The 26,762-nt window shown below is 39.6% G+C and overlaps 1 protein-coding gene across 1 annotated transcript in view; it reads right to left on the bottom strand.

Moving 5' to 3' along the window:
• RGS7BP (regulator of G protein signaling 7 binding protein) overlaps positions 1-26,762 on the bottom strand; it is a 125,868-nt gene that overhangs the window by 18,047 nt on the left and 81,059 nt on the right. The window contains exon 3 of the mRNA XM_063088092.1: positions 26,147-26,277. Coding sequence (XP_062944162.1) covers positions 26,147-26,277 — 131 coding nt within the window. The remainder of the gene's footprint in view (positions 1-26,146; positions 26,278-26,762) is intronic.

Here is a 26,762-nt window from a genome sequence, read left to right as displayed (position 1 = left end):
ACTAAATACATTTTAAATAGTATAAAGTTGAACATGGTTTTCTCTTGTAACCGTTTCGTATTCCTAATGCTGTTTATTTATGACTCCTGATTTCTTTGTATACCACTGTTTCTTGGGTTTCATATCTTCTTTCTGAGATTCAGTTTTCACTTTTCAGAGCATATCTTTGATTAATTATTTTAGAGGAGATCTGTGGAATGCAACATTTCTCTGTTATTTTATTAGGCTTTCTAATTTTTTTTTAGTCTTTGACTGAAAATACATTTTCTCCCCTCTCTCTCTTGTCTTTCTCTATTTGTGCTCACACTTACATTCTAATTGGCCGGGTATAGAAATCTAGGTTCAAACTAAGTTCCAGTACAAACTTGGATGACATTGTTCTCTCATCTTCTATCTATATAGAGAGATGCTCTATGTGTAGCCTGTTTTTGGCTCTCTGAAAAATTCTTAGAATATTGTCTTTTAACTTTTGAGATCTGAAATGGCTTCCAAATATGTCTAAGTATGGGTCCGTTTTATATTAATTGTTCTTGGCATTTGATTGGCATTTGTACTTGATTTTCTACGCTTTTTATTTTGAAAAATATATATAACATATTTTATATATTCAATTATGTACAAATTATGTATATATACTTTTTTGACAAACCACTAATGAGTAATTTGCAGATATTAATTACACTTTATTCTAAATACTTCAATATATACCTCCTAAGGAACAAGAATATTTTTCTCATGTAACCTCAAAATAATTATCATACCAAAATTTTTCTTAACTTTGATTAAATATGATTCAACACAATTTGACACAATACTATTATTTAATATATAGTCTCTGTTCTAATTTCCCCAAATGTTCCAATAATGTACTTTATAGCTCTTTTTAAAATCAAGGGATCCAGTTAAGAACTAGGCACTGCATTTATTTGTCATATCTTTTTTATTCTCCTTTAATCTAGAACAGCATCCTTTTTTTTCCTTTCATATCATGGATTTTTAAAAAAAATTTTATTTTGTCGATATACATTGTGGTTGATTATTGTTGCCCCTGACCAAAACCTCCCTCCCTCTTCCCTCTCCTCCCTCCCCGCCAACAATGCCCTTTCTGTTTGCTTGTCGTATCAACTTCAAGTAATTGTGGTTGTTATATCGTCTCCCCCCCCCGTTTTTTTTTTTTTTGTGTGTGTGTGTGTGAATTTATATATTAATTTTTACCTCCCACCAATAAGTGAGAACATGTGGTATTTCTCTTTCTGTGCCTGACTCGTTTCACTTAATATAATTCTCTCAAGGTCCATCCATGTTGTTGCAAATGGCAGTATTTCATTTGTTTTTATAGCTGAGTAGTATTCCGTTGTGTAGATGTACCACATTTTTCATATCCACTCATCCGATGATGGACATTTGGGCTGGTTCCAACTCTTGGCTATTGTAAAGAGTGCTGCAATGAACATTGGGGAATAGGTATAACTTTGACTTGATGATTTCCATTCCTCTGGGTATATTCTCAGCAGTGGCATAGCTGGGACATATGGTAATCTATCTGCAATTGTTTGAGGAACCTCCATACCATTTTCCATAGAGGCTGCACCATTTTGAGGTCCCACCAACAACGTATGAGAGTTCCTTTTTCTCCGCAACCTCGCCAGCATTTATCGTTCAGAGTTTTTTAGATTTTAGCCATCCTAACTGGGGTTAGATGGTATCTCAATGTGGTTTTAATTTGCATTTACCGGATGCTGAGTGATGTTGAGCATTTTTTCATATGTCTGTTGGCCATTTGTATATCTTCCTTAGAGAAATGCCTACTTAGCTCTTTTGCCCATTTTTTAATTGGGTTGCTTGTTTTCTTCTTGTAAAGTTGTTTGAGTTCCTTATATATTCTGGATATTAATCCTTTGTCAGATGTATATTTTGCAAATATTTTCTCCCACTCTGTTGGTTGTCTTTTAACTCTGTTAATTATTTCTTTTGTTGTGCAGAAGCTTTTTAGTTTGATATAATCCCATTTGTTTATTTTTCCTTTGGTTGCCTGTGCTTTTGGGGTCATATTCATGAAGTCTGTGCCCAGTCCTATTTCCTGAAGTGTTTCTCCTATGTTTTCTTTAAGAAGTTTTATTGATTCAGGGTGTATATTTAAATCCTTAATCCATTTTGAGTTGATTTTAGTATATGGTGAGAGGTATGGGTCTAGTTTCATTCTCCTGCATATGGATATCCAGTTATCCCAGCACCATTTGCTGAAGAGGCAGTCCCTTCCCCAGTGAATAGGCTTGGTGCCTTTGTCAAAGATCAGATGGCAGTAAGTGTGTGGGTTGATTTCTGGATTCTCTATTCTATTCCATTGGTCAGTGTGTCTGTTTTTATGCCAGTCCATACTGTTTTGGTTATTATAGCTTTGTAGTATATCTTAAAGTCAGGTAGTGTTATGCCTCCAGCTTTATTTTTTTTGCTCAGCATTGCTTTGGTCTTTTATTATTCCATATAAATGTCTGCATAGTTCTTTCCATTTCTGAGAAAAATGTCTTTGGAATTTTGATGGGGATTGCATTGAATTTGTATATCACTTTGGGTAGTATGGACATTTTCACTATGTTGATTCTTCCAATCCAAGAGCATGGGATATCTTTCCATCTTCTTGTATCCTCTCTAATTTCCCTCAGCAGTGGTTTGTAGTTCTCATTATAGAGATTTTTCACATCCTTGGTTAACTCAATTCCTAAGTATTTTATTTTTTGGTGGCTATTGTAAATGGGCAGGCTTTCTTGATTTCTCATTCTGCATGTTCACTATTGGAGAAAAGAAATGCTACTGATTTTTGTGTGTTGATTTTGTATCCTGCTACTGTACTGAAATCATTTATCAATTCCAAGTGTTTTTTTGTAGAGGTTTTAGGCTGTTTGATACATAGGATCATGTCATCTGCAAACAGGGACAGTTTGACTTCATCTTTTCCAATCTGGATGCCCTTTATTTCCTTCTCTTCTCTGATTGCTCTGGCTAGTACTTCCAACACTATGTTGAATAGGAATGGTAAGAGTGGGCATCCTTGTCTAGTTCCTGTTCTTAAAGGAAAAGCTTTCAGCTTTTCCCCATTCAGGATGATATTGGCAGTGGGTTTGGCATATATGGCTTTAATTATGTTGAGATACTTTCCGTCTATACCTAACTTATAGAGGGTCTTTGTCATGAATGAGTGCTGAACTTTATCAAAGGCTTTTTCAGCATCTATAGAGATGATCATATGGTCCTTGTGTTTGAGTTTATTAATATGGTGTATCACATTTATTGATTTGCGTATATTGAACCAACCTTGCATCCCTGGGATGAATCCCACTTGATCGTGGTGAATAATTTTACGTATGTGTTGCTGTAATTCTGTTTGCTAATATTTTAGTGAGGATTTTTGCATCTATATTCATCAAGGATATTGGCCTATTGTTTTCTTTTTTTATTATTTTTATTTTTATTTTTTATTTATTTTTTAAAAAAATTTTATTTTGTCGATATACATTGTGGCTGATTATTGCTCCCCATCACCAAAACCTCCCTCCCTTCTCCCTCCCCCCTCCCCCCCAACAATGTCCTTTCTGTTTGCTTGTCGTATCAACTTCATATAATTGTGGTTGTTATATCTTTTTCCCCCCCTGGTTTGTGTGTGTGTGTGTGTGTGTGTGTGTGTGTGTGTGTGTGTGTGTGTGTGTGTGAATTTATATATTAATTTTTAGCTCCCACCAATAAGTGAGAACATGTGGTATTTCTCTTTCTGTGCCTGACTTGTTTCACTTAATATAATTCTCTCAAGGTCCATCCATGTTGTTGCAAATGGCAGTATTTCATTCGTTTTTATAGCTGAGTAGTATTCCATTGTGTAGATGTACCACATTTTCCATATCCACTCATCTGATGATGGGCATTTGGGCTGGTTCCAACTCTTGGCTATTGTAAAGAGTGCTGCGATAAACATTGGGAAACTGGTATACCTTTGACTTGATGATTTCCATTCCTCTGGGTATATTCCCAGCAGTGGGATAGCTGGGTCATATGGTAGATCTATCTGCAATTGTTTGAGGAACCTCCATACCATTTTCCATAGAGGCTGCACCATTTTGCAGTCCCACCAACAATGTATGAGAGTTCCTTTTTCTCCGCAGCCTCGCCGGCATTTATTGTTCATAGTCTTTTGGATTTTAGCCATCCTAACTGGGGTTAGATGGTATCTCAATGTGGTTTTGATTTGCATTTACCGGATGCTGAGTGATGTTGAGCATTTTTTCATATGTCTGTTGGCCATTTGTATATCTTCCTTAGAGAAATGCCTACTTAGCTCTTTTGCCCATTTTTTAATTGGGTTGCTTGTTTTCTTCTTGTAAAGTTGTTTGAGTTCCTTATATATTCTGGATATTAATCCTTTGTCAGATATATATTTTGCAAATATTTTCTCCCAATCTGTTGGTTGTCTTTTAACTCTTTTAATTGTTTCTTTTGTTGTGCAGAAGCTTTTTAGTTTGATATAATCCCATTTGTTTATTTTTCCTTTGGTTGCCTGTGCTTTTGGGGTCGTATTCATGAAGTCTGTGCCCAGTCCTATTTCCTGAAGTGTTTCTCCTATGTTTTCTTTAAGAAGTTTTATTGTTTCAGGGTGTATATTTAAATCCTTAATCCATTTTGAGTTGATTTTAGTATACGGCGAGAGGTATGGATCTAGTTTCATTCTCCTGCATATGGATATCCAGTTATCCCAGCACCATTTGCTGAAGGGGCAGTCCCTTCCCCAGTGAATAGGCTTAGTGCCTTTGTCAAAGATCCGATGGCAGTAAGTGTGTGGGTTGATTTCTGGATTCTCTATTCTATTCCATTGGTCAATGTGTCTGTTTTTATGCCAGTACCATACTGTTTTGGTTATTATAGCTTTGTAGTATAGCTTAAAGTCAGGTAGTGTTATGCCTCCAGCTTTATTTGTTTTGCTCAGCATTGCTTTGGCTATGCGTGGTCTTTTATTGTTCCATATTAATGTCTGGATAGTTCTTTCCATTTCTGAGAAAAATGTCTTTGGAATTTTGATGGGGATTGCATTGAATTTGTAAATCACTTTGGGTAGTATGTACATTTTCACTATGTTGATTCTTCCAATCCAAGAGCATGGGATATCTTTCCATCTTCTTGTATCCTCTCTAATTTCTCTCAGCAGTCGTTTGTAGTTCTCATTATAGAGATTTTTCACCTCCTTGGTTAACTCAATTCCTAAGTATTTTATTTTTTGGTGGCTATTGTAAATGGGCAGGCTTTCTTGATTTCTCTCTCTGCATGTTCACTATTGGAGAAAAGAAATGCTACTGATTTTTGTGTGTTGATTTTGTATCCTGCTACTGTGCTGAAATCATTTATCATTTCCAACAGTTTTTTTGTAGAGGTTTTAGGATGTTCGATATATAGGATCATGGCCTATTGTTTTCTTTTCAGGTTATATCTTTACCTGGTTTTGGTATCAGGATGATGTTTGCTTCATAGAATGAGTTTGGGAGATTTGCATCTGTCTCAATCTTTTGGAATAGTTTGTAAAGAATCGGTGTCAATTCCTCTTTGAATGTTTGGTAAAATTCTGCTGTGAATCCATCTGGTCCTGGGCTTTCCTTTGTTGGGAGCCTTCTGATAACAGCTTCAATCTCCTTTATTGTTATTGGTCTGTTCAAATTTTCTACGTCTTCATTGTTCAGTTTTGGGAGCTTGTGGTGTCCAGAAATATATCCATTTCCTCCAGATTTTCAAATTTGTTGGCGTATAGTTGTTTATAGTAGTCTTGAATGATTCCTTGTATATCAGATGAATCAGCTGTAATATTGCCTTTTTCATTTCTAATTTTTGTTATTTGAATCTTCTCTCTTCTTTTTTTTTGTTAGCCATGCTAATGGTTTGTCAATTTTATTTATCTTTTCAAAAAACCAACTTTTTGATTCATTGATCTTTTGTATTGTTTTTTGGGTTTCAATTTCATTAAGTTCTGCTCTGATCTTAATGATTTCTTTCCGTCTGCTAACTTTAGGTTTGGATTGTTCTTGTTTTTCTAGTTCTTTAAGGTGAAGTGTTAGGTTGTTCACTTGCCATCTTTCCATTCTTCTGAAGTGAGCATTTAATGCAATAAATTTCCCCCTTAATACTGCTTTTGCAGTATCCCACAGGTTTTGGTATGATGTATCATTATTTTCATTAGTTTCAATAAATTTTTTGATTTCCTGGTTGATTTCTTCTTGGACCCATATGTCATTAAGTAGAATGCTGTTTAATTTCCATGTGTTTGTATAGTTTCCAGAGTTTCGTTTGTTATTAATTTCTAGTTTTAATCCATTGTGGTCTGAGAACATAAATGGGATAATTCCAATTTTTTTGAATTCATTGAGACTTGATTTGTGACTTAATATGTGATCTACCCTGCAGAATGATCCATGTGCTGATGAGATGAATGAATATTCTGAGGTTGTTGGATGGAATGTTCTGTAGATATCTGCCAATTCCAATTGGTCTAGAGTCTTGTTTAGATCTTGTGTTTCTCTACTGATTCTTTGCCTAGATGATCTGTCTAATATTGACAGTGGGGTGTTCAGGTCCCCTGCTATTATGGTATTAGTGTCTATTTCCTTCTTTAGGTCTAACAGAGTTTGTTTTATAAATCTGGCTGCTCCAGCATTGGGTGCATACATATTTATGATTGTTATGTCTTCTTGATGCATCAGTCCTTTTATCATTAAGTAGTGTCCCTCATTGTCACTTTTTATGGTTTTTAGTTTAAAGTCTATTTTGTCCGATATAAGAATAGCTACTCCAGCTCATTTTTCTTTTCTGTTTGCATGGTAAATCTTTTTCCATCCTTTCACTCTTAGTCTATGGGAATCTTTATGGGTGAGGTGGGTCTCTTGTAGGCAGCATATAGTTGGGTCCTCCTTTTTAATCCAGTCTTTGTCTTTTGATTGGGGAATTTAAGCCTTTCACATTAAGAGTTGTTATTGAAAGGTGTTGATTTATTCCTAGCATTTTATTGGTTGTTTGTTTGTCTTAGGTGTCTTTTGTTCCTTGTTTTCTCATTTACTCTTTGGTTTCTGTGTTTGTTGGTTCCTTAGGTTATAGGTAGCGTTTTTGTTTGTTTGTTTTCTCTTCATAAATGCCATTTTTATTATACTAGTGGGTTTTGATTTTTCTTCGGTTTTTATGGCAGTGGTAGTTATTTTTCAGGAACCAAACCCAGTACTCCCTATGGATTTTTTTTTGAATGAAGAATTCAGGCCAGTTGTTTTACAGAATGTCTTTCTACTTGAATTTGTTTGATTGTTTTCACATGTCTAGATTTAGAGAAACACTTTTGGCAAGAATAAGAAAGCAATGATATTATGACATCACATCAGAAAGCACATGTGTCAGTTAAGTATTATTAATTGCTTGGTTAAAGTTTGTTAAGGTGCCTGCTTTTGCCATTGTAGATACACCCTTTTCCCATTGTAATTATTAAGTAATCTATAAGGTGATTCATTGAGATAGTATGATCTATTTAATTATTTATTTCTTTAGATTTGGGAAAAGTTTTTCCATTTTTCTTGATTATCAACTTCTCTTAATTATTTCTGTTCTATCACAATTGCTATTTCATATTGCAGTTGCTGAATCTATCTTTCACATTTCTTAACTATACTCTATACTCCATATTTATCTTTTTGGCTGGATTTTGGAAGAATACCTTGGCTTGATCTTTCAGTTTCATTTTAGCCTTTCAGTATTCCCATCATGATAATTGCTAAGAAGAGTGAATAGTCTGAGATTTAACCCTACTTGCAAGTTAGCCTGCTACAATTTCATGGATACTAGAAGAAGACATGAGATTCCTGGGTCAGAGACAAAGATAGTTTGTTACTCACAGAATAGCATTAGCCAGAGCATTTGTGCTGGTCTCTTGATTCTAATTTCCAAAGGGAGATACAAAAGGGCCAGATGATACCTGTGATGCAGTGGGCTGTGTGACAGAAGAGGAATCTTGAGAGTCTTTTATAGGTGTGCCTGCCCTTTGCTCCAGAGGGAAACATTTTGTTTGCTTGCTCTGGATGGAGACACTGCTTCTATTTTTCAAGGCATTTGCTAAATAAACATCCTTTGAAAGATAGTGTAAAATAAATGGCAATCACTTCCTCCCTCTGCAAGATGTGCTGAATGTAAAAGACCAATGCAGAATTGTCTCCCACCACTAATTAACCCATCTATTGAGTTTTTATTTGATTGATAACACTTTTATTTCCAACAAATCTGGCTGCTTCCTTTTTGTTGCAGGCAATTATTATTTTATGGGCATGACAGACTCATGGATTTCTTTACTTATATTGATTACATGTATTTTAGATTTTCCCCACTTTAAAATTTGTTCTTCAAGTACTAGTTATTTGTTGCATTTGGCATCAAACTTTCACAGTGTTGGTTCTTCTTAAAAATCTGATCATTCCTGGATGTCGGTTCAGATTCATTGTTGAGGATCTCTGACTATCATTTTAATAACAGTATCCTCCTGGTGATTGTGGAGAAGGGGCATGGAGTGTGGCTGGACAATGTGTGTCTAAAGTTTTTATTCTGGGTACAAGGGTTTCTCATCTCCAATGATAAGTCATCTGGGCATCCTGGCTGTTTTTTGAGCCCTGTGTCTATGCTGAGTTTCCTGTTTAGAACTCCTACTGCAGCGAGATATACTGAGAAATTTAGCCTGGGAAAAAAACAATGTAGTTGTGTGCTCACTTTCTTTTTCTTCTGTGATGTCCTTGTAGAGGCTGTCTAGTTATTTCGCACTCTATTTTGCTTTGCTGCTTAGTCTTGACACTCACACCAGGCATCCTCCCAGGGCAAGCACTGATGGTCTCTGCTGCTCAGTGTGGGGCAGCCCGGTTTTCCCCAAATGCAATTTCAAACATTAATTTCCTTGACAACAGTTCCAGAAATCTTTCCTGTGATTTGTATTTGTTGACTCTGAATGTGAAGTATCTCTGCAATTGATCTCATTTTTGCAGAAATTTTCTCCTGCTTGAATTTCTCCTGTTTCTTCTTGAGTTTCTTATCTGCTTGTTTTCCTCTGTTCATTTATTTTCACCAATCCAATCCCAGTTGCTTTCTAGCTTTGAGAAACTCTTCAAAATTTCTGGTTTGTCGAAATCATCCTTCCTTGTTTTTCAAAGTTGTGGGAGACTGTTCCGTGTTTGTCAACCTTTTTTTTTTTTTCCCCTACAATTAGAAGGGGCCATGGACTCTGCGCAGGAGTAATGTACACCTCTTCCAGACTGGCCCCTAAAAAATCCTCCTATAGGATCCCCCATGCCTTCTACCCCCATTCCAACTTCCCATGGATACAGAGAATGAAAAGAACAATTGCATCTGCCCACTCCACCCCACCTCTCACATTGGACTATGGCATGGTGAATAATGAACTCTTATTGTTTTATCATTAAGATGTGGTGTGGTCTCATAGAGCATTTACCCAACCCTGATAAATATAAGAACTAATATGGATTTATTTCTTTCATTATATGTTTTTCTATTATTTCAATGGATTTCCAGTCAGAAGGGTAATATGCACGAATTCAGTCCATTTATCTTTGGATAAGCTTTTCCTCTAATTACGTTCCCTCTCTTTTGACAACAGATGCAGAATGAAAGCAACACATTCATTTAGTCAATAATCATTAACTGAAACTTTACTCTGCTCCAGGCACCATGCTAGATGCTGGGAATACAATGGTGAACACACTCAAGTCTAGAGAGGACAACAGACAAGAAACTGGACAACTACCCCTCACTGTAACATGTGCTATCATCTGTGACATGGAGATGCTTGGGGGACACATTGAGTAAGCATTGGCTCAGCCTTGGAGGGTCAGGAAAAGCTTTCTGCAAGAAGTCACATCTAAGTTATGACCTAAAGAAAGTGTAAGTATGGGCTAGGTGGAACCAATAGGTAGGATGGGTCATATATCCTAAGTAGGAGGAAAAACTGGAAAGAACATGCAAGTTGAGTTCTTAAAGTAGTTCATGATGCCTTGAGCGTGGCAGGGCAAGGCATGGGTTAGAGGTGGGAGGGCAGGTGAGGTGGGGGTTATGGGTGAGAGATGAGGCTGGAGAGGTTATCAGGGTCAGATCATAGCTGTTCTTCTGAGCCACATTAAAGAGTCAGCAGAAGAGCCCTCCACAAACCTAAACAGTGGTCAGTTTGAGTTCTTAATCGCTTCTCCCTCTTTGACCAGTTGTCCTCAGAATGAGGCACTTGTTCTCTAACATCAGGTGGGCTTCTGTCCTGCTCTTAAGAAAGGGGTCAACTTCCAAATGGCTTCCAAATGGTGACTTCGAGTCAATATTTTGCTTTGCTCAGGAGCACGAGTATGCATTTAAAACCATTTCTTATTATGAAATGAAAAGCTCTGTCCCCTGAAAAATCAATTTCAGGCCTCAGTGAACAAATATTTGCTTGGGGAGGGGGTGGGAGTAAGGGAGAAAGAGAGCTCTTAAAGCACCTTGAAATCATAGCAAACTGGCTGCATCACTGTTTAGAACTAGGACATCAAAAACTTGGCTGTTTTCCTTGAGGTCTTGAGAAGCTTTTTGCCTTCATCTCCTTGGGGATTTTAATGTATTTTTAGCCTGTTTATGGATAGTATAATAGGCATGTTTGAGGAAAAGTTAAGGGAAACCACCCATGAAGCACATACCAGATTGGAAGGCTGATTATACTTATATTCGTGAGAAATGGTCAGTTGTTCAGGAGGAACAAAAACACATCTGACTGTGGGGCACCCTCAGCCTCAGAAGTCCTGGGCCCTGGCACCAGACGACTGGGCTGGGGTCCTTTATCACACCCACTCTAGAAACCTCTTTCCTTCACATCTCTTACTTCTCCCATGCTCTTTCTTTGTGTTTTCCTCTGTTCCTTTTTTCTTTTCTCCTTCCATTCCTTCTCACTTTCCTGCCTGCCCACCAGTGACAATGGGAGGCACAGCCATGGACAGTATCTCTTTGGAGGTCCTTAGTTTGACCTCTAGTGTCCAGCAAAGTCAATTTTATCCTTTTGAGTAAATTTCTCCAGGAATCAAAACAAAACAAACCAATCTTCCCTGAGCTAATACTATGTCACTGCCCTATCATTTCCTTGATGGTGGGTGCAAATTTCCTACATCTTTTGTGCTCTTAACACATTACTTGGTATGATACTATGCACATAGCATGCTTTCAGGACAGTTTTCCTACTGACTAAATGTGAACAACAGAATGAGCATGGCTTATGTCAGATGCTTATTCAAAATAGCTATACTTGCTCTCATGCATTTTCATAACTGGTAGGAGCTTTTTAACTCCATGCACTGCGAAAAGGACTGGAGAAATGTAAGCTGTTTTTTAAGTAATCCACTTTTACTCTCCTGTGTGTCTAAAAAGCATATAACTTAAAAAGAAATGTTATATTAATTCAGTTAGTTGTTTCCCCATATTAAAAAGTAGTTTCAAAGGCCTTTCTACACTATAGTAAGAAGATATTCTTAGTGCTATAAAACACAGGGCAGAAAATGATAAATATACCATACAGAGCTCCATTCTCGCCCAGGCACTGGGAAACAAACATTTTCCAATTCAGAAGAGATGCAGAATGATATCCTTTCCCCCACTGTCCTACCTCCTCCTCTATGCCCCCTATGGCACTGTTATCCTATCACTGCACCCAGAGTAGTGGCCTCCATTGTGGCACCATGTAGCTGTATGAGAAGGCAGAGGCACAGGGTCCCCTTGGAACACAGAAGAGCAGACAATGGGAGATACATTTGAAGGTGGCCCGTAGGAGGACTTGACTGATCCATTTCCACCCAGAAAGTAGAGCCAAACAATGTACAAGATGGATTTACTGTGTGATTAATTAACTCCAGCTTTTCCGTAATGGGCGCCATAGCTAAATTATGCTCCCTTTGAGTTACATGAATGCCTCATTGTATTTATTTTCATTACATATAATGACTTCTTAGTCAGAATTGAACTTCTTCACCCATTGTGAAATATTTTGTAAATCATTAAATGGTGTATAGAGTTAACATTCCCTCCAATCTTAAAAGTAAGTCTCTGAACTTGGTGTTATTTTGGTAAGAAACTAAATTCATAATGGATTTTACCCATTAAACATGCTCACTAATCATTAAATAAGCCAAATCTGTGGATATAATTCACCCAACAGTGTTACAATCCTTCACTCCATTTGATATGTTCTCCTGCATCTTCCGCGGTGTAGCTTAGTGGGAACGGTCTAGTGTAGGGGAACAACAACAGGCTGCAGCAGGACCCATGTGCTATGTGACTTAGGGCAACTTACCTCATTATGCCTCAGGGTCTTCATCTGTAAAATGGGGGAAACATACTTGAGGATAAAATGAGACAACATGTTTAAAGCACCTGGCAAGTCGAGGGGAAATTATAAGTAGAAACTACTATCATTGCTATTATCCGATTCCTCAGCTATCTGCTTTGAATAAAGGTGACATAGTGTCCTACTCCCTGCTATATGAAAACATGGAGATAGAGGAATAGATGGTTTTTGATTACCCTTGGATTACAGAAGGTGGTATGTTTATCCTCTTCAAACACTACAACTTTGTTCTGGTTTTGGGTCCTTTGCACCAGATACCAGTGTTCATGAGGTTGTTTCCTTCCTGTCATTCAAGTCTCAGATGAACCGTTATCTCCTCAGAGGACTTTGGCCATCCTATCTAAAGTAGCTACCCAGTCATTTTCTATTACATCATTCATTCTGTTTTAATTATTTGCATTGCACTTGTTAGTATCTGGGAATTTTAGAAGATTTGATTATTTCTGTTTTTCTCCTTCCCTCTCCTCCTTCCTCTTCCTCCTGTTCCTCCTCCTCCTTCTCTCTCTCTGTACTCCCATCACCTCCCCTCTCTTTTACTGTTTCTTTGCACTATAACATATGCTCCATGAGGACAGGGACCTCTTTGGCCTTGATCACTGAATCTCTCAGCACCGAGAACCGTGCCTTACATATAATAGGTGCTCAATAAATATTTGCTCAAGGAATGGGTGCGTGTTTCCACTCAGAGTCTGAAATGTAAGTCTATTTTAAGATTTATTCTGCTTCATTTCTTTGAACCCACTCTTCTAATTTAGTATCAATTGCCTCATTACATTGGAAAATAAGGTCCTTATTTGTGGCTATATTCTATTTCTGTCTTTAGGTTGCTTGTTTCTTTTATTGGTCTGGGTCATTTCCTTCACGTTTCTTAACATGATGCGGAATACACTGGAGTCTTTACTGGTCATATTCTGTTCTTTGTCTTGAGTTCATCCGTATTTTGCTGGATGGTGGTTCATTAACTTCCCATTAGAGCATCTTGAGCTCTCAGCTCCCAGCAGATTTTGAATTAAGATTTTTCAACTTTTAACATCTCTCTATCTCTTTTCTGATTACATCTCTTCTACATATTTTTCTCTCTCAATTTATCAGGGTGGCACATTTCAGGGGAAGAACGCATCTTATCTTAGGGGGAAGAAGGGAGGATGGCATACACTCAGAGAATCTGGGGACAATTTTGCTGTAAGCTATGGCAGAGAGGCAAGCAGAGTCAGCACAGACCACTACAGAGTAGGGTGAGATGAGAACCAAGATGCAAAGAGCAAGTTCACGTGTGAAGGGGAGCTGAACTGGAGGGTTCTGTCATCCCTGCCCCTTTCAGAATGGGAAAATCGCCACAGCTGAGTGAATGAGGGAAAGAGAGTGAGAGAGAGGAAAGCCATCATCAAAATGGCAGCACCCTCCAATTCCTTTAGAAAACTGTCTCCAATTTCTGCCAAAAAAGTGAACGAAACCTGCAATCTCATTTTATCTGGTGGCAGGAAACAGGCATTAACGGTCAATTTGATACATGGACTCAGGAATGGGGAAAGATTTCCTACCTAACTGTGAAGAAGTCAGAGAAACTATTTTTCACTATAAACACAGAAGTTAGATTTTGTCAAGTAATGCTCCAATCTACAAGTTAAAGTGTCAGAATATGAAACCACAAAATGATTAAAATTATTCCCGTCTGTCATCTTCTTAAATCAGTTTTTCAGAACCACTCTCTACTTGATGGAAACCAAGAAGCTTTATTAAATGTGATTTTTATCTCATATCACTGTAATTTACTTTATTTTTAATGGCCATGAAAAAGAAAACAATTTTAGTAATGTTTTTCTTAATTTCTCTGGCAATAGCATGATCTTGCAAAGTATAAAAGATTCCAAGCAGAGTATATCAATCAGACGTATGAGACAGCAAAAAATTCAGAAGCATGTTGCATGGAACTAGCATGAAGATCCTGTGAAGATATTAAGTACTAAGGATACTTATAATTTGCTTAATTGGGAGAGAAGGACAATTTTTATTACTAAGTTTAAGCTCACTGCTGGAGTTTTAAAATTATTTTAGGCCTTTTGCTTCCAGAAAGAAACTATACCCTTAACCTCTGCAGTGACTTTGTGTGCCCTTTCTCTTCAAATAGTAAACTCATGTCATGAGTACTCAATACAATCCTAAAACTAAGTGAGATATGTAATACTATTTGGACTTCTGGAGGCAGCCAGGAAGGTGGGTAGATATAAAAATAAATTAAATGTACAGGGAACTGTGAAACAATTTGGTTTCAATTCTGTCTAATCCCAATGAAAAATTGACTAGAGACTCTCATCTAGAGCCAAATTTAGTGACTCAATCACAATCCTGTTACTTTCCTTGATGGAAAAGAAATGCTAAGGATGAGGGGAATGGCCTACCTTCAGCACTAACACAGAAGGAAAAGAAATTAGCTTGCCTAAAGGTTACTAAAACAACAATTTTTATTATAGCATTAAAAGAAAGAAACTGGATAGAGATTCTAAGCCAGAGATATTTCAAGTGTTACAGATTAGAATGGGAGTTATTATTCCCCTAAACCTCTGGGGACTATTTGATTTCGCAAAGGAAGGGATTTAGTGCGGTCATCTAGACAGGCTCTTTTCCTAGACTGAGGCCACACCAGAGGTGCCATTGTTTGGATAAACAGTATATTATCTTGTAAAACTGGTCTGGTATCTTAAATCTCAGTAGACAGACTTCTTTCTAGTGGGAAAATGGTCCATTTTGCTAAGCTATGACATATATATGTTATATAAGTATATATATAATATTTTACATAATATAAAAATTATGTAAACATGTAAAATATTTATTTTATATTAATATGTTTATATTTTTATAATATGTAAATTACATAAATACCTATTCATATTTTATATTATATGTATGTATGTATGTATGTGTGTATGTATTATATATCAATACATGATCTCTCTCTCTCTCTCTCTCTCTCTCTCTCCCCCAATGCTGGGGGAAAGGCCTGATTTCTTGATTCATACTTCCCCCTACCACCTCTACCATCTTGCCTGAAATGTGGAGTCACCTACACATCAGTTCCTACTCCATTGCTCATTTAGAGTCTATACATATTTTTCCTGAATCACACATCCTGGCTCACTGCTGTGTGAGTCACGTCAGCAGAGCCTTCCTTCACACCCCTGCCCCTTTTCTTGTTTGAGTGAAGATAAGGCATTCCTTTGCCTTTCATTCCAATGCTGTAGTATAGGTTCTCAGGCTTGCTGACTCCTCTCTGTCTACCTTTTATGAGTAGGAACTCCAAGCTTCAAGGGAAAGACACATGTTAGATCTGAAATTTGCCCAATTCTTCTCTTAAAGGTTAATATCTTGTGTAGCTTGTGGACCTACTTCTTCCTCAACTCATATTTAGCAGTTCGTGGTCACTGGAAACAACTGTTCTTTTCAACCAGGGCCTCTCAGAGAGTTAACAGAAGATGCTTGTTTACTTACTGTGTATTAGCTGGAGGCTTCTGGGCACAGACAGGTTACTCTACAGTTTCCAGTGATACCAAAGAAAGAACAAAACCTACTGACACCAGCTGTCATTTTCAATGTTATCCTGATGGTGGGAATATGAATTAGCACATAGTACAAACAAGCCGGGAGCCCAAAATGATAATATAGAGTTAATCCCTTAGGCATAATGAAGAAATTAATGGAGAAGTAGAAAGGATGTATCATGCTAATATAGGACAGAAAAATTAAAATGATTTTTTAAATGGAACTATTCCTTCTTCAAGAGCTAATATTTTATTTGGCGTTTCAGAAATGTCCAGGAAATTTGTGTAGTATATTTTCCTGCATATGTGTTTTCTAGTGCTTTATTTTCTCTGTTTTAATGACAATTTCCTTGGTGCTGCCTACTGCTAGGACTTATCTCCACCTTCAATACAGTTTTTCTTTTTTAAATCTACATATTACTATTTTCTTTGATCCTGCATTAATTGAGAATTTTTCACCAATAAAAAAGTTTCATCCTCCTCACTGCCTTAACTCTACTGACTGGGACAAAGGTAAAAATCCATAGGACAGCTAGTTCTTGGATGTGCATTCTGGAAGCACAAGAGGCTTGCCAGCAGTGTATGGTACATAGATACTTGCAAAAACAGTAAAGAAATATGGTTTGCTAACAAAAGATGGTGATCAGAAGGTTACAAATATATTCAGTTGAAGAACTATCCCAATGAATTTTTCTTTTAAATTTTTCCAGTAGTAAAAGAAGTAACTTGAGAAAAATTTCTGATTCCGTAGGTCTGGGGTGGTATATTAGTCCATTTTCTGCTGCTCATAACAGAATACCTAAGATTAGGTAATGTATATGTTAAAGGACGCCCCAATCCCTACTGACCTTAACATATGCATTCTGCTTCTGTACAAGTCGCTTGCTAAAATAAATGGGGGAATAAACAGAGTAACATGGCCAACACCATTTTAGGCGGCTCTGCCATTTTAGCCTGAAAAGTCCCTATGGGGAATCCAGGGTGGGGAGGGGCTACTGGGCTACCCACAAAACTAGCTTATGTATCGCTGGCTTGCTTGCATTGGCTAGATTGTGTCAGGTGTGAAAAATTCCCACCTAGCTAAAAGTAAAAGCTGCAAGAGGTTTCAACTCGGGCCTGCGCACTTCGATTGGCCTGCGTAGCCCTGGCTGACAGAAATAAACTCTTTTCCCTTTCCTATCACCCGGTTCTCATGGGCAAATTTCTTTTACCCTTCGGACATTGGCCGTAACATTTGGGGGCTTGTCCGGGATCCCTTAAACCTCTCAAGAACCATCCTTTTGGCCATGGGACTTTTTGGATCTCTAGGGAGAATTCCTGAAAAGACGTTCTTCAGCCCCAGAGAGACAAACCCCATGGCAGGCACCATTGAATTTGGTGAGTCGACTCCTTGGTTGGGAAAAAGGCTAGGCTGGACGCAGCCATAGACGCCTCTTTCCCTGGATCAAATGAGACATCTTTCTGATCCGTTGGGACCTTTTTTAGGTCTATGGGACTTGCATTTTGATTTTAAAATCTTTTATTATATACGTATCATTTGTTAGTTTCGGTCTGTGTTTAAGTCCTTTTGTTCATCTAGTTTCATTTTGTGTTGTCTGTTATAAGTGTAGCTTGGCCATTTCCGCTCCACAGGACATTGTGGGACAAGGATCCTCCAGACCAACTGTCCTCCGATGTTTTCTTATGAACTTTAACACCTTCCAAGAGAAGGCTGCAGACTTTGGGGCCTCCGTGGGCCCCAAAGTCTTGCGAGTCCTTTGTGAGATTGATTGGCCGGCCTTCAGTGTCGTTGGCCATCAGAGGGCTCTCTTAGCCCCCCATTAGCTCAGGCTGTTGGACGGGTCATCTTCGGAAAACCCGGACACCCTGATCAGATACCTTATATTCTCATTTGGATTGAAATTCTGTCTTACCCTCCTCCTTGGTTAAAAAGATGTTTTCCAGAGTTAAAGAAAAATGCTCACCACCGAGAAACCACCGCCATTCTCCTGACAAAGCCACACCCTGATTCTGCCCCTAAGCAAGTTTTATCAACCGCTCCAGAGGAGCTGGACCTGATCCACCACCCTCCACCTTACACAGAGGACCCCACCCAAGTGTCTAACCCACTTATCTCCCCCCCACACCCACTCTGGGGCCTCTTATCATCTCCAGAGTCCCACCCCACCAGTTTCTTCTCCTTCCTCTGCTTCCCCTTCTTCACCTTCCTCAACTGGTTCCCCTCCTGGACTCTTCCCCTTGCGTGAGGCCGCAGGAGTAAATGGCCCTTTTATGGTAAATGTTCCCTTTACCACCAGTGATCTTTACAACTGGAAAAACCAGAACCCTTCCTTTTCCGCCGATCTACATGGTCTCATTTCTCTGCTTGAGTCTGTCTTTTATACTCACCAGCCCACCTGGGATGATCGCCAACAATTGTTACAGGCTCTGTTCACTTCCGAGGAACGTGAACGAGTCTGCCGAGAGGCCCAATGGGCTGTCCTGGACCCCAGTGGTCTCCCCACGGATGACCCTGAGTGATTGGCTGCTGTTTCCCCACCCGCCACCCCAACTGGGACCCAAATAGTAATAGAGGTAAGGAGGCTCTCAATCGGTTTCGCCAGGTCCTGTTACGAGGGGTTCTAGGTGCAGCCCGAAAACCCATAAACCTATCTAAGGTTAGTGAAGTAATCCAACAGCCCATTGAATCTCCAAGTGCATTCTTAGAGCGCCTCCTAGAGGTGTACCGGCTCTATACACCCATAGACCTGGAAGCACCGGAAAATCAAAGGGCAATTAATTTGGCCTTTGTAACTCAATCTGCACCTGATATAAAATGGAAGTTGCAGAGATTAGAGGGATTTGAGGGCAAGGTTCTTTCAGAGTTGGTAGAAATAGCCCAAAAGTTTTTCACAAATCGCGACCGACCTGAAGATAAGCAGCTTAAAAGACTAACTAAAGTTCTGCTGGCCACACAAGGCCAACCCAAGAAACCTCAGGCCCCTAAAGGAGCAGTCAGCATGGGGGCGAAAAAACGCCCACCGTTGGATAAAGACCAATGTGCCTACTATAAGGAAAACCAGTATCATTTCTGGTGGACATGGGGGCTACATACTCTGTACTGAAAAAACCAGAATTGCCTAGCAATAAGCCCCCCATTGCCATTCAAGGGGCCATAGGAAAAACTAAATTTTGTTCATGGACAGAAGGGCGACTCATCGGCTTAGGCAAGAACACAGTCACTCATTCGTTCATTTTAATGCCTGACTGTCCAGTGCCTTTATTGGGCAGAGATTTACTCCACTAAGCTAGGAGCAACCTGCCACCCTTTTGGTGACACTGCCTTTGTCCAAAGAATATAAGCTCTTGCCAGAACAATTACAGGAGGATAAAACCTCCAGCCACCAAGAATTGCTAGCTTATTACATGAAACTTGTGCCCCAGGTCTGGGCTGAGTCTAATCCCCCTGGGCTAGCAAGGCACCAACCTCCAATAGTGGTCCAGCTCATGGTAACTGCCACCCCCATCAGAGTAAAACAATACTCTCTTCCGTTAAAGGCACGACAAGGGATAGAACCTCACATCAATAAATTAAAACAAGAAGGGATACTAGTGCCTTGCAAGTCTAGCTGGAATACTCCCCTGTTACCGGTCCAAAAGCCAGGGACAAATGACTACAGGCCTGTCCAGGACCTCCGGGAAGTCAATATGAGGGTGGAAACTATCCATGCAACTGTACCAAATCCCTATACGTTGTTGAGCCTGGTTAATCCCCTCCATCAGGGTTATACAGTATTGGATTTAAAGGATGCCTTCTTCAGTCTGCCCCTAGCCCAAATCAGCCAGCCTCTGTTCACCTTCAAATGGGAAGCCCCAGATGGAAGCTACTCTGGTCAACTAACATGGACTAGACTGCCTGAAGGGTTTAAAAACTCACCTACGCTGTCTGATGAAGTGCTGAGCCGAGACCTCCAAGATTTCAAGGTAAAGTGGGGATCAAATATAACACTGTTACAATATGTCGATGACTTGCTATTGGCTGCACCCACCCTGGAGATTTGTAAATAAGCCACAGGGGATTTATTAAAGACCTTACAATACCTAGGATACCGGGTATCCACTAAAAAGGCCCAACTTTGCTCCCTGATGGTGACATATTTGGGATATATCTTAAGTGCAGGGGAAAGGAAATTGTCCCCTGACCGCATTAACAGCCATCCTAAATATACCAGAGCCAAAGACTAAAAGGCAAATTCGAGAATTCCTGGGAGCCACAGGATACTGTCGCTTATGGATTCTCAACTTTGCTGAAATGGCCCAGCCCCTCTATGAGGCTACTAAGGGATCAGGGGATCAAATTACTTGGACTGAGAGACTCCAATTGGCATTCAACAACATAAAGGCCGCTCTTACGCAGGCCCCAGCCCTGGCACTGCCCAATCTAGAAAAGCCTTTTACCTTATTTGTAGCTGAAAACAAGGGCATCGCAAAGGGGGTGCTAACCCAAGATCTAGGGCCATGGAAACAACTGGTGTCTTACCTGTCACGCAAGCTGGACCCAGTGGCCACCGGCTGGCCCACATGCTTATGAGCTACAGCTGCAACTGCACTCCTAGTAAAAGAAACTAATAAGTTAACCTTGGGCCAGCCCCTAAATATTGTTACCTCTCATGGGGTAGAGACTATACTAAAAACCCCACCAGGAAAATGGATTTCAGATGCAAGGTTAACTCATTACCAGACTCAACTGCTTGGACCCGAACATATTACATTCTCCAACCCGGTTGCCCTAAATCCAGCCACCTTGCTCCCTGACAGTGACCCTGACTGCTGCGAAGTCACACATGATTGCTTTGAAATCTTAGCCACCTTCCAGGGCACCCGACCAGGGTTGCAAGACACTCCTCTCAAGGAGGTGGAGCCAACTCTTTTCACAGATGGCAGCAGCTACATGGTTGACGGACTCAGGTATGCAGGTGCCGCGGTGGTTACTCCTGAACGAGTACTATGGGCAGAATCTCTCGGGTCCCAGGCCTCAGCCCAGCAGGCAGAACTTATCGCGCTCACAAAGACCCTTCAGCTTAGCGAAGGTAAGACTGTAAATATCTACACTGACAGTAGATATGCCTTTGCTACTGTACATGTACATGGGGCCCTCTACAAAGAAAGAGGGTTACTCACTTCAGAAGGAAAGACAATTTAAAATGTTCCTGAAATTCTTGCGCTATTAGAAGCTATTTGGCTTCCAACCAAGGTTGCAGTTATTCATTGCAAGGCACACCAAAAGGGAACAACTGTAGAAACTCAAGGAAATAACTTTGCTGATAAGACTGCTAAAACAGTGGCACTCCAACCAACCAGGACATCAATCATAGCACCTTTGCTACCACAACCTCATTTGCCACTAAAACCTGAGTACTCTCCAGAGGACGAGGAAAAGGCTGAAACATCGGTATACCAGAAAAACATAACCACTGGGTGGTATGAATCAAAGGACAAAGCCATATGGCTACCAGAAAAAATGGGTCAACGCTTGGTTCATGAAATTCAACAAGCCACCCATTTAGGGAAAACAAAGCTATTAGAATTAATTAGACAATCATTTAATTTTAATAATGCATCAAAAATTGTTGAATCATTAACTAACCGATGCCTTGCATGTACTCAAGTAAACTATAAACAGGTCACTCATCGATGGTCTGGAGTTTGACGAACAGGTAATACTCCAGGAGAACATTGGGAAGTTGATTTCACTGAAGTTACGCCTGGAAGGTATGGATACAAATACCTGCTTGTATTAGTAGATACATATTCTGGATGGGTCGAGGCATTTCCTACCAAGTCTGAAACAGCCTCTATAGTAGTAAAAAAATTAATCAATGAAATTTTACCCCAGTTTGGGCTACCCACAACCCTCGGGTCAGATAATGGACCTGCCTTTATGGCACAAATATCCCAACAATTAGCCAAATGTTTGGGAATAAAATGGAAGTTACATTGCGCCTACCACCCTCAAAGTTCAGAACAGGTTGAGTGCATGAACAGAACCTTAAAAGAAACCTTGAGTAAGCTTCATTTAGAAACTGGTGAAAACTGGGTAGACCTCCTTCCCTTTGCACTATTAAGGGTACGAAATTCCCCATATAAACAGGGATATACACCTTATGAAATTCTTTTCGCTCGCCCCCCACCCCTATTACCCAGGGTGCCAATGGAAGCTGACCCCCAAAAGCTGCCTGCCCCTATTTGGGGGGAACTTCAAACCCTACAACCGATTTGTTCACAAATCAGAAACAAACTAAATGCTAACGCTTCCCTTCCAAAGCAGGAGCCCCCCGGACCCATCCCTCAAACCAGGGACCTGGTGTACATAAAGAAGTTAACTGCCTCATCCCTCCAGCCCTGCTGGACTGGACCATATCCAGTGATCCTCAGCATGCCCACAGCTGTAAAGGTTGCCAGAAAGGACGCTTGGATACATTGGACTCACGTCAAACCGGCACCGAACTCAAACCCCAACACCGACTGCTGGAGCGTGCAGACCACCGACCGCCCAACTAAGATAAGACTAAAGAGACTTTAACATGCTTTTTAAAATTCAGCCCCTAAGATAGCAATGATTTGCTATAGCTACAACAACAGGGGGGAATGTTAAGGGACACCCCAACCCCTACTGACCTTAACATATGCGTTCTGCTTCTGTACAAGTCGCTTGCTAAAATAAATGGGAGAATAAACAGAGTAGCATGGCCAACGCCATTTTAGGTGGCTCTGCCATTTTAGCCTGAAAAGTCCCTATGGGGAATCCAGGGTGGGGAGGGGCTACTGGGCTACCCACAAAATTAGCTTATGTATCGCTGGCTTGCTTGCATTGGCTAGATTGTGTCAGGTGCGAAAAATTCCCACCTAGCTAAAAATAAAAGCTGCGAGAGGTTTCAACTCGGGCCTGCGCACTTCGATTGGCCTGTGTAGCCCTGGCTGCCAGAAATAAACTTTTCCCTTTCCTATCACCCGGTTCTTGTGGGCAAATTTCTTTTACGGGTCGGACGTTGGCCATAACATATAAAGAAAAGAGGTTTATTTCTTTCAGTTTTGGAGGCCAGGAAGTCCAGGGTTCAGGGAGAACATCTGGCGAAGGCCTTCTTTTTGGTCGAGGCTTTGCAAGGAGTACTGTGGCAACATAGGGTATCACATGGTGAGAACGGCAAGAGCACTTTCATGTGCTCTCCATATAAAGCCACCAGTCTATGCCCATGGTTACCCATCACAACATTAATTCATTACTCCATGAGTAGATCAATCCGTTCAGGAGGGCAGAGTCCTCTCGATCCTATCACCTCTTAAAGGTCTCACCTTTCAAATACCGTAATTGGATTTCCTACCCTCAACACTGTTACTATGAGGATCAAGATTCCAACATATAAACTTTTGGGGGAACACATTCAACCCATAGGTGGGGATCAAGAATCTGCATTTTTAACAAGTTATTCAGATGCTAATGCTGCTAGTTCAGGGTCTACACTTTGAGAACCATTGACTATTTCAAGGGTCACAGAGAAAATATGCTGTATGAGCCATCACACATTTCACACTCCTCAGAGGCACCTGCCACTTTTGTATCTGCTTTTCATCAGTGTGGGAGAAAAAGAAGAAAGTATAATACAACATTAAAAGTACGCACTCAGGGGAGTAGACTGGCAAAGGAGAATGCCCCGGTAAGGGCTTGGAAGTTTATATTTTTATTCACATGGGGGCGGGGGTGGAGTGTGATTTAACTTTTAGTTTCAAAAGATAAAGCAGCAGTTCTCCATCCTCATTGTGTTTCAGAATCACCAGAGTGCCCCCAGAGATTTGAATCAGTAGGTTTTTGGACAGAATCCAGGAGTCTGCATGTTTATCCAGTATCCTGGATAATTTTGAGGGAGATTTACTAAGGATTACACTTAAAGTAATAATGATTTTAGAAGAATAAGGTAGAAATCCAGGTAGAGACTTAATCCTTCATGGGGAAGAAATCGAAGATGCTATCAAGTATTTTATTTTTAAGAGCTGTACATAGAAGATTAGGCACTAGAACAGAGTACAGGGGTTTATTTAATTATTTTTAAAAGCAATGGCAGGGAAAGAAGCAGAACGGAGACTGACATTGAAGACAATGAGCTGGAGACCAAATGAGCGATCATTTAAGAGGTGATATGCTTTTTATTTGTGTGCTCAAGACCAAACACAACAAGGAAGCAATCTGGACGAGGCAGTGCCTTTTACTTGTAAACAGAGACCTAGCAGAGAGGAGTTTTCCCTTCAAAAGCAAATTGTGAAAAGACAAAAAATGTAGGAGTAAATGGCAGAAGGAGACCAGGTGGCAAACTGAGGCAGCAGAGCAGGTAGTGAAAGTGGAGATCACTGGGTGTTAAAGACATGTCATCAGCAAGGAAGATTCCAGCAGAAAAAGGGCATGAAATACTGCAGGTGTGGCAATGCAGTCCTAGGGAGTAAAACTACCTATACTCAGTCTACTCAGTCATTAAAAAGAATAGAAAAAAAATACTACTCTATATGCGTGTTTATGTATGAGTGTGTGTGAGTGTGTGTGAGTGTGTGTGAATGTGTGTGTGTGCGTGTGTGAGTGAGAGAGAGAGAGAGAGAGAGAGAGAGAGAGAGAGAGAGAGAGCGAGAGAGCGAGAGGGAGAGAGAGAACAAGTAAAGACATCAGGCCAAAGATTTCTGTTTGGACATTATGAGTGTGTCTGAGTATTCAATTTTTTGATCAGGCATTAGGAATGTCAAGGAGCTAATCTCTCCAAACATGCTCTCTTGTATAAATAACAGAAATAAAGATGAAAACCCTTGAAAGATCAGCCTTTAGAAAGAAAAAGAAAAAAGAAATAATATTCATATATTGAGAAAATCTTCTCCTGTCTCTGGAGCAACTTAGCATAATCTTGTTTATAGTCTTGCCGTGGGCATACATATGTGTATATACAAGATTTGAGTTTACAAGTACTTTATTACATCATTTAGTTCCCCACAAATTGCAATGATCATTTGATTTCAAATTCTTACTTTAAGTGTTTCTTCATGTGAAATACCTTTCTTTTTCCTTCCCTAACTGAACTCGAGCTTCAAAACCCTAAGATTTTCCCCTGAGTCTTCCTAAGTTCACTGAATTTAAATCATAGGCAAGGACTACCTTCTGTGCACCTCCCTATCCTCCTGAGCTCAAGCACAAAATATGTGCATTCAGGAGGATCCCAATAGATTATTGCTCAGTGAGTTAATGAAGAAAACATAGGTTAAATCCTCCAGTACTGGTAAGTTTTGGCTTCCTCCCTTGCATCCATCCTGTTTCACCTTCTCCCATCATGTAACAGCCATTGATTGGGTGGGGTTGACTCCACTCCTAGCTCCAGGAATGGATTTTGATTGCCTAAACCAATTGGTGAAATTCCACCCGTCTGTCTACAGTGATTGGTTCAGGCACAGACCTGGCACCATCAGAATGAAGCTCAGAACTGTTGCTCTATAGTTGGGAAAAGTTCTCTGTCTTTATGGATCATGTGGTATGCAGATGTGATGACCAAAACTGTTTCAGTCAATTTGCTAATGTGGGGGAAGCTAGCTCGAGGGTAAAGACAACTCTCAGAAGGCATAGCATCACTCAGAATGGAGGTCAGAAGTCGGATCAAACCATGTTGAAGCCATGGCCACTTTGGGAGGGTACAGTCATTTGAGCCAATATATTCCCTTTATGGCTTAAGCAAGGGAATAAGATTTTCTATTACTAATATGCCTCCTATTATTTTTTGAGTTCCCCTGTTTTTAAATTTGGGGGACACAAAATGAAATTTGTCTTCTTGCAACTTATTCATTCAGAGAAATAGCAGCACTTTTGAATATCATTTACTACCTCAGTAAGATTGTTATATTTTTGCTGCTTATGCTGATTCTAACAAAAGTCATGTTCGCAAGTGATAAAATAATAAATTTGAGAACTGTTTCTACCAAAATTTCTGTTCAAAACAATTAGTGTTCCTATGCACTTAGTACTGATATGGGCTTTTTATTAATTTATATATCAAACATTTCCTGAACATTTAAATCCATCCTAATTGTGTGTAGATGGGCATATAGTGTACATAGGAACTTTACAAAAGATAAGTTTTTGTTTAACATTCCTCAGTGTTTCTGATAATATATTAAATGTACATACCTTTTCGATGAAACTGAAGAGACCCCAGTAGACATATGGATTTTAGCATCTCTGTTGTGTACATTTCTAAGCAGCACTGCAGCTGGATGTAAAGCCGACAGATTTCTGGATGGATCTCACCATCTTCCGGGCTGCAACAGAATGAAAGAGAAAAGCTGTGAACATTCTCAAGATTTTACTCATCAGCTATTTGTCTCTGTTCCGAGAGGGGAAAATGCTCAATAAAGATTCCTTAAAGTCTTGAGTCTAAAATATAATACTTCCTGCTTTCAAACCAATGACCAATGTGACAGTTCTTATATAAGTGTCTTTCTGACTAACAGTTCTTAATTTTTTCCCCCTTTCAGCAGCAGGCTTCTGCTGGGAGCTTAGAATCATAAATGCTTTATGTAATTGAAAATATAGACATTTTCAATTTAGCTGTTGGAACAAATTTCCAAAATATATTCAAACCATAAGAATCTCCTAGCCCGCAAGAGGAGATTAAAAACCCTCGTTTGTAGAGAAACTGACAAGAGCTATTTGATTTCAGATTATAAGACAGTTCTTTAATATTAAGGCCCTAGCATAATATGATTAGAGAGTCAATTTGCAAATTATTTTTATCAAGGTTTTT

This window comes from Cynocephalus volans, chromosome 2, assembly GCF_027409185.1.
Source record: "Cynocephalus volans isolate mCynVol1 chromosome 2, mCynVol1.pri, whole genome shotgun sequence".
Taxonomy (NCBI): domain Eukaryota; kingdom Metazoa; phylum Chordata; class Mammalia; order Dermoptera; family Cynocephalidae; genus Cynocephalus; species Cynocephalus volans.
This window is presented reverse-complemented; position numbering and strand designations above follow the sequence as displayed.